The 10,571-nt window shown below is 36.6% G+C and overlaps 1 protein-coding gene and 2 non-coding genes across 3 annotated transcripts; 1 reads left to right on the top strand and 2 right to left on the bottom strand.

Annotated features, from left to right (window-relative positions):
• Positions 1 to 923: 923 nt before the first annotated feature.
• On the bottom strand, positions 924 to 995 carry Trnar-ucg. Its single transcript has one exon. It is a non-coding gene; the product is annotated as a tRNA-Arg (tRNA).
• Positions 996 to 1,622: 627 nt separating this feature from the next.
• On the bottom strand, positions 1,623 to 1,694 carry Trnar-ucg. The gene has a single exon. It is a non-coding gene; the product is annotated as a tRNA-Arg (tRNA).
• A 6,707-nt stretch (positions 1,695 to 8,401) lies between these two features.
• LOC6640907 (myosin-J heavy chain) lies at positions 8,402 to 9,463 on the top strand. The gene has a single exon (XM_002063827.1). The coding sequence runs from the start codon at positions 8,402 to 8,404 to the stop codon at positions 9,461 to 9,463; it is 1,062 nt and encodes a 353-aa protein (XP_002063863.1).
• Positions 9,464 to 10,571: the final 1,108 nt, after the last annotated feature.

Raw genomic sequence — 10,571 nt, 5'->3', positions numbered from 1 at the left:
CTGAGATTCAGAATCACATTCAGATTTTTGCTTTAAAACAAGAGAGAGAGAAAAACTGCTTTATAATTGCAAACCAAGGGTAGAGAGAGATGGGTGGGTGATACTTTGCATTATTATGTCTGGGCTGGACAGTTGCTGCGTCAATGGTGAAGGAGTTGCTTATAAATTAAGCCAAGCCGTGCTGTGCCCTGCCGAGTCGAGCCGTGCTCCCACGGCCGCTACTTGCATACTGGTACATTAAGGACACTTGATAGCTTAATTTATTGCAAGGCAAAAAGATGCAGGACAACGACGACGAGCGGAATGGTGAAAGGGAGAGAAAAGGGAATGGCAAAGATAATTGCATGCAGGCGCAGCGGAGGCAGTTGCTGCAGTTGAGGACCCAGTTCATGTCCTTGTTGTTCTTTAGCATTGCTTCGCATCGCTGGGCTCTCCCAGGCATCTCATATGTGTGTTTGAAGCACCCACACATCGTCTATATGTGTTTGTGTTTGTGTGTATCTGTGTGGTCCTTCGCGCTGCTGCATAAAACATTTTAAATTGAGCGTTAAAATTAAACGATGCATCGCAAAACTAACAAACGTGGCAAGCACAAAGAGGGGAAACCCCAACCAAACTCTTTCTCTCCTTCTCTCTCTCTCTCTCTCTCACTCATACACACAGAGTGCATGTGGATATACCCGGGCACTTGTTTGCTATAGTCGTTAATCGTCTATGTATATTACCCTATAAGCAGTGTATAAAAATGCACAATATAAATTCAAAAATCAAATGCAGTTTACTTTATTTTTTTTCCACCACCTCTCCCCCTCCCGCAAACAATCTGGCTTCATGCAAATGTCACAGATTTGTTAAGGCCATAAAAAATGTCGAGTACTTAGATGGGGAGGACTAAGCAAAAAATAAAAATAGAGTTTAACTTTCACTCCAGATGGGACTCGAACCGACAACCCCCGGCTTCGAAGGCCGATGCCCTACCATTGGGCTACTGGAGCTTGTGATAAAAAGGATAATAAAATTGTATTATAATTCTAAAAAGATGTGAGCGGTGGGCAATAGGTTATGGGATTCCAATTCTTTTTTCCTATCACGCTATTATAATATATTTTCCACACAAGACTTCTTAAAAATAAAACATGGAAAGTCGTCTTAAAATTTGAATATTCCAACTGGGTATTAATAATTATAGTAGTTCGATCCGGCTGAATTTCAGAATTAGAATACCTACTAAACTTGATCTTTATAGACCTTGAAGTTGTCCGAAAAATCTTTAATATCTCACCTCCCCGCAGAACTATCGGAATGTTCTTTGCAATGACGTTAGGCTTTCATGATTTTCACTTTCACATTTCCTGATTCCTTCCGAGACATTTTTGATTAATGGATTTTTTTTAGAGTGACAAAGTCATTAGATCTCAGCTTTCGGCAGGTCCAGAATCTGATAATATCAGTCTCTGTTTATCAATAATGACTAGAACCTGGAAAATAACCACACAGGGCCATGCAAATATAGATATAAATTTTAAGATTTTACAAATCGCTATTATCACATTGTTAGACAAGCCATTTAATCATATTATTATCTTCGATAAGATAAAAAAGAAATGATAAAAAAGAAATTTCACTCCAGATGGGATTCGAACCCACAACCCCCGGCTTCGAAGGCCGATGCCCTACCATTGGGCTACTGGAGCTTATAAAAGCAGGATAAAAATATTGTTTTAAAATACTTATATCATTATGATGTTTGTAGTAAACTTAAATATCTCTCCCTCTGTTTTATTGAGAAGTTTTGACCCAATGTTTCTTTGCTTTCAAAGAAAACCTTAGAGTCGGGTTAGTGTCTTCATCCGACTTTGACTTAACTTAAGCTTATTGTAAGCATTCGGTACTAACTAGTTGGGTGACAACTTCTTTTGAGCAATAGTTGCTCCAGCATTTTATTTTCAGTAGTAAGTTTAAATAGTTTAGAAGTAATTCTTTCTAATTTTAAAAATTTAAGCTCCCTTCTTGTAACACAAATCTGGTCCGTTGAAGAGCAGTTTTCAAATATAAAATAAATATAAAAAAAATTATTCAAACAAAAGAATGTCTAAGAATATTTAAAAAGTTTTCATTGTTTATATTTACATATGTATGTACATCTTGCCATTAAAACTATACACAATTTTTATAATTGTCGTCTCAGTTACATAAAAATACGTAACTTGCATTTTTATACCATACACCCATAGGGTGAAATGGTATATTAAAGTCGCCAAAATGTATGTAACAGGCAGAAGGAAGCATCTCCGACCCCACAAAGTATATATATTCTTGATCAGGATCAACAACCGAGTCGATCTAGCTATGTCCGTCTGTCCGTCCGTCCGTCCGTCCGTCCGTCTGTCCGTCTGTCCGTCTGTCCGTCTGTCCGTCTGTCCGTCTGTCCGTATGAACACCTAGATCTCGGAGACTGTAAGAGCTAGAGTCACCAAATTTGGTATGTAGACTCGTGTAGTATGTAGAGTGATCAAGTTTATTTCAAATTTTTGCCACGCCCCTTTCCGCCCCCGCAATTTGAAAAAAGCGTTTATCTCAAAAACTATTCCAGCTAGAGACACCATATTTGGTATGTATATTCGCTTAGTAAATGCACACATTTTAAATGCATACAAATTTTGCCACGCCCTTCTCCGCCCCCGTAATTTGAAAAACTTGATTATCTCCCGTATTTTTTTACCGTATGCAATCAAATTTGGCACACTTAAATTTAATACTAATATCTAGCAAAATACCAAATTTGATCAAAATCGGACAAAAAACAGTCGAGTTATGCATATAAACGTTTTTACATAAGGCCGGAGTTGGCCGTTGGCTGGTGGGGGCGCTAGGGTGCTCGTATGATTGAGTGAGCGAGATACTAAGATATGCTTGTAAGAAGCATGTGAAAATGCATTTGTTTAATAAAGTTGAAATATTTGCTTTACTGGTGTATGGTATACCTAAGTCGGCGAGACGACTTACTTACTTCATTTTTCGTTTGCATTCATACCTAGTCTGTTGACCAATTTAAAATAGTTGGCAATTTCTTTTAGACCAAACAAATTTAATTGAAACAAACAAAATTTCATGCATAGCATGCAAAGAAAAAAGAACAGGAAAAAAATTTCATAAATTTTCAATTGCCAAGCAGAGAAATTGTAAATCAACAAATCGATTCAGATTGCAGCCAGCTCAACTCATCGGCGTCTGACAGTCACTCATCCCAATCCTCTCCAGTCCCAATCCACAAAATTCAATCTCAGGTACGTCAGCAAAAGCAAACAACAACAAAAATAACCAAAAGAAGAAAACTGATAGAAATGTCTAAACAAAAGACCGCCCAGAGAGTGACTCAGTTTAAGCCTGAAAATAACAATATACACATAAACATATATAGTGAAATGTGGCCCAATCAGAAAGAAGTCAACAAACAGCAAACACAGAAACGGACGACCGACCCACTTAGCAAAGTTGAGTTCTGGGTTGTATGTTTGTATGTATTTTTGGCCTGGATCGCTTGCAAATTGACAATTTAGCCTTTCACCTGTCTAAACGAATCTATCGCACATCAAAATAAATATTAAAAATACTCGGCTAACAATAGCAAGTCAGTTAAATATAGAGACCGAAAGAGAGAGAGACCTATAGACATAAAGACAAGACAAGGCTGTTGTCAGTCAGAGAGTCGGAGAGCCAAGTTGGCCAAGTAGCAGCCCCGTCAGTCAAATACTTGCTCGGCATGGTTTTGCTTGATCAAATTTATTTTTTGTTTTGTTTTTGCTTGAAATTTGAGGCTCGCTTTTTGGCTGTGCACACTCGAGAGTCAAGGCGAAACCGTGGCCATACTTTTATTGACATTTCGGCGTGTTATCGCGCCATACCAACAAAAGGAGTCAAGTTGAGAGCTCCAGCTCTATAGCTCCATAGTCAGAGTCAAAGTCAGTCAGGCAGTCAAAACAGACAGACGGACAGGCCCCTAATCAACTCAACTGGTTGGTTGCCTGACTTCAAGTTGAAACTACAAAACTATGTACATACATAGTCAGGCCAAAGCGAAATACAAGGCCACGATGAGATTATTGCCAATCGGAAAACACTACGAACAAAGAAATGCTCTATATTTCATCAGTATCGAATATCGAAGAAGATTTAAAAACGAAATCGAAAACAGTTTGGACAATATTTTGAACTATTTTCAAAACCTTCTCTAAATATCACCAATAATAGTTTTGGTCTAACCCTTCAAAAATATGTTCAAAAAGTAAGTTGAAATTGCTGTGAAATAACTATTCAAGTTTTTTTCATGTTCCTTAATTAAACTTTAAACTAATGCCTTAATTTTTTCTAAAAAAATTAATTTTTTCCCATAAATTAAAAATTAAATGAAACCCCCACCCGAATAAAAAATTCAACGAAACTCCCAGCCGAAATTTTAAAGATCAAGTATCGCAAAGACTTAATTTAATTTTATTATGCATTTTTTGATTGATTTGATTGATTTTGATTTGATATCATAGCAATCGAATTGTATTTAAGCGGAAACCTTAAAAACAAAAACTACAGGAAGAAGGGCAATCAGAGGGCTTTGAATAGTAAATAGCAAATTAATTGCTTTGTAATATCATTATTGGTGATATGAATACTTTCCATAAAAACACTTGTTAAAATTTTAGTAAACAATTTTTGATTATAATAGAAACTTTAAATATTATTAAAGGCTATAACTATTCATTGCGAAATGCTCTACATAACTTAAAATACATATACTAAATTTATTCAAAAATTTAAAAAAAGTGCTTTGTTAAATTTAACAAACAAAGATTTCGATAACGTTTGATTCTAACAAATGTTGTAATTGATTAATCAAATTATATGCCGAAAAGGCTTTTCATTTTAAAATCATTAATTTTCAAATATTTTAAGTAAATATTTTTTAACTTCATAAGTTTAAAAACTGCATAAATCGACCAATAAACATTTAAATGGCGCGAAAACTTCTTTAAATATATTTATTTAAAAATATTGATATAAATATACAAATAAAGAAAATACTTACATATACATATATAATGCATTCTAAATCTAATTATTACTTCAAATAAAAATTTAAATTGAGTACGTGAGAATATAAAGACATATAAAAAAGTGTTTAATAGTTAAAAGAAACATATTTAATATACTAAATATGTTACCTAGTGCAAGTTCTTCCTTTTTTTTGTACAAATTCTTTTGCCATATTACATTTTCTATTTGTGATTGGTTTCCCGTAAAAACTGATAGACTCTTTCTACTGCTTAAAATGATGCGATGGCGATAGGAAATTTTAGTTTTTTTCTTTTTTTTTTCTGAATGGCTGGCTAAGTGAGGAGAAACAACTGCAACTGCACTGCACCGCGCATTATAATTTCCATTAGAAGGCTGGCAACGATGTTGGCGATGGCAACAAGTCCAAGTGGCCACAGCATGACGACTCTAACTCCGACTCCAACTTCGACTACAACTCCGCTGACTGGGATGATGGCGTAAACAGAGAACTGTCATTATGACAGTTGATTCTTTGTTGCAGCACCAGGAGCAGCAGCACCACCACCAGCACAAGCAGCTAGTATCTATGTTTGTATGTATGTCTGTAGTAGTTGCTGCTGTTGCCCATTTAAAATGATGGCCACCGACTGGCATTGCAGTTGCAACTGTTGGCAACTGGCAAACCGGCAAACTGGCAGTCCAAAGATATATAATTTTATACTTTCGCATAATGTTTTGCATTAAAATTATAATAAGTTTCAACTTTTTGCCTTGCATTGCACTGAGCCCCAGCCCATTTCGGGTTTTTCAGCTTTCAGTTTTCAGTTGACTTGAGTTCTGTCGAGTCGAGTTGGGTTGACTTGAGTTGGTGGAGTTCGCGCGCTGCGATTTGACTTCTTTGGGTCAATATCATTGCGTTATCTCGACAGCTGCAGCAGAAAGTGGAGTAAGCCAGTCAGTCAACCAGTCAACTCGACCCGCCTGCCTGCAGCCTGTCATTTATTATTTTTTTTGTTTCGTTTTTTTTTTTTTATTTTTGTAATGCTTAAAATGTTGCAAGGAAAATATAGTCATAGCAGTGCATTTTTAATAGGTTTCTTAATGGCCCTCACCATTGTTAAAAGGGTTGTTGCGTGAAGTGGGTGTGGTTCCGGCAGAACGGACACAAAAACCATCTCCCTCAGCGGTGATTAAGCGAATGTCAGATACCAAGGAAGCGTCACCTATTAACAATATGAGCAAAACTTTTTGAAATTGTGGCAAAATCTTAATGACTTGGAATGTAATTCCCCTGATGAGTTGTCGTAGATGTTTGCAAGACCAAGTATATATAAAATTTATTGTGGGGGTTTTGCTATATGCATTGGCTAAATAGGCATATTAAAGTTGGCGGACGATTTCCGCATAGGCAATCCACATAGTTCCCTTTTAATCTTAAAAGATATAACAAAGCTGCATTTAAAGTTAACATTAAATATTTTGAATGATCCTGGTTTTAAAACGATTCTAATATATTTTTTATAGGCCAGAGTTCTAAAACTTTAAATATGGAGAACGAACGAAACCCCAAATGATTTTACTAAAAAGTATTTTAATGATCATTTCACGTCTGAATAAAATAGTAGTACAATTAGTTGTCAAAAATTAGTTGTTAGTTAGTTGTATCGCAACATCAGTAATTACAGCTGCCAGATCTTTTGGGGCAAAGCTTTCCTTATTGTTGTAATAATCCTTTTGCTGTATAGTAGAAGAAGAAAAAATAGTAAAAATAAATGACGATCATCTGCAACGAACCTTTTAATTAAATTTGGCAAATTTAATGGCTGTTTCATAATTTATTTGATTTTTTTTTGTTCTTCTGTGTAATGTGCATGTCCATTTTTTTGTTGCATTCGAGAAAAAGAGTCAATCGAACCTCATGAAATGTTACAAAATGTATTCTTATCCTTAGTTCCTTTGTGATTTAATTTCTCCTAACTTTTTAATCAGTTTTACAGTCAATTAGTTGGTTTTAGTTGAATAGTTAGAAAAGGTTTCTTAAGCTGAGTTCATATTTTTTAATGATTTTTGCTTTATGAAACAACGATTCATAAAATTCGTTCTTTTCGTATTTAGTCTTATTAGATTTATGACCTCATCAACCCGAAAGTCATCAATAAACCGTTGGTTTTATATCAACTAGCTAGCAAAGAATATTCTGCCATATTCCCAAGAGTCTATAGAATGATTAAGACCTAAGGTTCTCTTAGTCAAAGCAGCTGTCAATATGCAGGAACAACAAGTTGCTAAGGTACTTGAAAAGTTGCTTAGCTTTCTATACGCACACATAGCAAGTAAAGGAAGAAAGATGGCAGGAGCCAGAAAATACCCAAAACATCAATTTATTCTCATTAAAAGATATGAAGGTGTCTGCGTTGTCGTCGTTGCAACGTTGTGGCACAACAAGCAACAAACGGCAAGAAGGAAAAATAAAGAAGAAGACGGGGAAAACTTTTTGCGGAAAATCTTAACAAAAGCATGCAATTTACAAACTGTTGCTGCAGTGCCTTCTAGATGACAGCATGGGCGATGTTGGGGAGTAGCTGCTTGAAAATTAATGCAACAAATGGACCACAAATCCCATGGCGGTTAAACTTCTTGGGTAAGCATTGAGAGGTTAAGCAAGTGCGGCTAAAGGTAATAAAGTTTAATTGAATTTTCATTATACGCAATTCTTTTTTTTCTTTCTATTTATACTTTTTGTTGGTAGATTTGCTTGTTTGGGCCCTTGGCCCAACACGGTGCTAATGAAAAATGCATTTCAATATTCAATTATGCGCTGGCAAGGAAAAAAAAAGGCGAGAGGTCCGTTTGAAGAGTATTAGTTTCTTTTAAATAGCATTTATCTTCATATTGCACTTGTAATAAATTAAAAGCAACAATCAGTGATAATTGCACATCTTGACGATAGCACAAAAATAAATCGATATCGATAAGACCCACTTATAAGAAAGCTTGCTTTTAGTAGTAGTAAAACAGGTATAAGTATAAAATAAACATTTTTTTTTTAACTCTATTATAATTGTTAACTTTGTTTAGTTTAATATTAAAATTTGGAGTAATACCTATATTATTGATGATTATATTGACTCAGTTTAGATAGAGCTACGAAAATTTCAAATCAAAATTGTTCGATTGAGATTTCTTTCAAAGTTGAAAGCGAAATCAAGAACAAAAAGTCAACGACTTAGCCCTCGTTCAGAAATATTTCATACTTTCTCTGTGTGTTGGTGAATAACATTCTAAATATTATAGAAAATTTATTCTCCAATTGTAAAAGTATTTATTTATTTTCGATACCAATTTTAAAAAGATGAGCGAATCAAATGAAATAGACGGCTTGACAACAACTCCGCCACTGGATAAGAACAATCAACAGACAGATCCCAAGGACTTGAAGGAAGGTATAAAAACTAAAGAGGAGGAGCTAACGAAAAAAAGCAAGAAACAGATAGATTCTAAGAATTGTAAGGAAATAGGAGAAACTATAGAGATAGAACTTACGGAGGAGAGCAACGAACAGACTGATCCCAAGAATTTAAAGCACATTGAAGAAACTCCGGAGGAACAAACGGAGAACAGCAAGGTACCAGCTATTCCAAAGGACTTCAAAGCGTTTGAAGCAACTAAAGAGGAGCTAACGGAGAAGATCAACGAGCAGGCTGATCTCCACGATACCAAGGACTTGAAAGAGTTTGAAGAAACTGAAGAGAAGAAACTAACGGAGGATCGCAAGAAAAAGGCGAATTTCCAGCTACAAGCTACTCCACAGGACTTAAAGGAGTTTGACGCAAATAAAGAGGAACTCACGGAGGTCTACAAAGCACAGGCAATTCCCATTCCGGAGAAACTTTCGACAATTACAGAGGAACTAACGGAGGAGAGCATCGAACAGGCTGATCCCAAGAATTTAAAGCACATAGAAGAAACTCCGGAGGAACAAACGGAGAACAGCAAGGTACCAGCTATTCCAAAGGACTTAAAAGCGTTTGAAGCAACTAAAGAGGAGCTAACGGAGAAGATCAACGAGCAGGCTGATCTCCACGATACCAAGGACTTGAAAGAGTTTGAAGAAACTGAAGAGAAGAAACTAACGGAGGATCGCAAGAAAAAGGCGAATTTCCAGCTACAAGCTACTCCACAGGACTTAAAGGAGTTTGACGCAAATAAAGAGGAACTCACGGAGGTCTACAAAGCACAGGCAATTCCAATTCCGGAGAAACTTTCAACAATTAAAGAGGAACTAACGGAGGAGAGTAACGAAGATAGTGATGAGGAGGAACTAAAGCCAATGAAACTCCCTGGCATATGCTCACGTTTTTTGCAAAGCCATATTGAGAAGGCTAAAAATTCTTTGTTTCGTCTGAGTATCTAATGCTTAGACAAGCAGCTAAGAACTCCGACAAACATGACCCTAGATGGGAAATACTGACTGCCGATAATGGGTACACTCATCAATCGTCCGTCCTAGTGCCAAACACGAAATATCCTGAAACAAATTGAATTATCCAATGAATTCTCCAAAACTTTCCATTCCAACATTGACTTTTGAGAGACCTTAAAAACTAAACTAAACTGATTGCTCATACAGACGATACAGAAGATTTCAATTTATAACAAATTTGATTAACAGAAGCAACCTGTTACACTGCCACAAAAACACAAACCTTTCGACTACTCTAGCATATTTGTATTATTTTCTCCGGCCTTACACAACAATAAAAGACGCCCAAAACTACCTAAATTTTGTTTTTTTCACAATTTTCTGTAACTTTTCGATCACATCTCTGCTAGGATGCTAAAGATCCTCAGCCAAGAATGCTTTTTTTTTGTATAGGGACCTGCAAGAGTCTGTACAAAGAGCAGCGCGCAATTTGTGTTGCCTTTGTGATGCAAATTCAAGTGGGAGTCAAGTCGCGTTGTGAAGTGTAGTCAGCCACGCCCACGTCAAGCCGCAACGCATCTTTGAAAGGCTGGCATTTGGCACTCTACTCATGAGAACGGCAACGGCAACAGCAACAGCAACATCGACGGCGACGGCGTTGGCAATGGCAATTGCATTGGCATTCATCAACCGCTTGGAAAACACACGTTGCCTCTCCGCATGGTGCATACAAATTCAGTTGTGCCACATGTGGCTGCTATCCCCGTGGATGAAAATCAAATCATTGCCGCCTGCTCATCATCAGCATCATCATCGTAATCATCATCATCATCATGAGCGACTGTCAGACCCTTACTTGAGAAAGTCATAAGCAACTCCTGTGCGTCACTCTTTCACTCCCTCTCTTTCTCTCTCTTCATCAAGTGCAGCATCTAATAAATCATTTTTGTCGACGATTTGTTTGCATTTTCATACATTGCATTCGCCTAGTAGCTCAACTCTGGGGAGTGATACAACCTGCCTCCCTCCCTCCATGGAAAACCACAAAACCGACACCAAATTGGTCTCATTAATGATCGGGCGATGTTTTCACTAAAAC

Source organism: Drosophila willistoni (genome assembly GCF_018902025.1).
Source record: "Drosophila willistoni isolate 14030-0811.24 chromosome 2L unlocalized genomic scaffold, UCI_dwil_1.1 Seg168, whole genome shotgun sequence".
NCBI classification, from domain to species: domain Eukaryota; kingdom Metazoa; phylum Arthropoda; class Insecta; order Diptera; family Drosophilidae; genus Drosophila; species Drosophila willistoni.
Note: the sequence above shows the minus strand (reverse complement) of the source record. Positions and strands in the feature narration are given on the sequence as shown.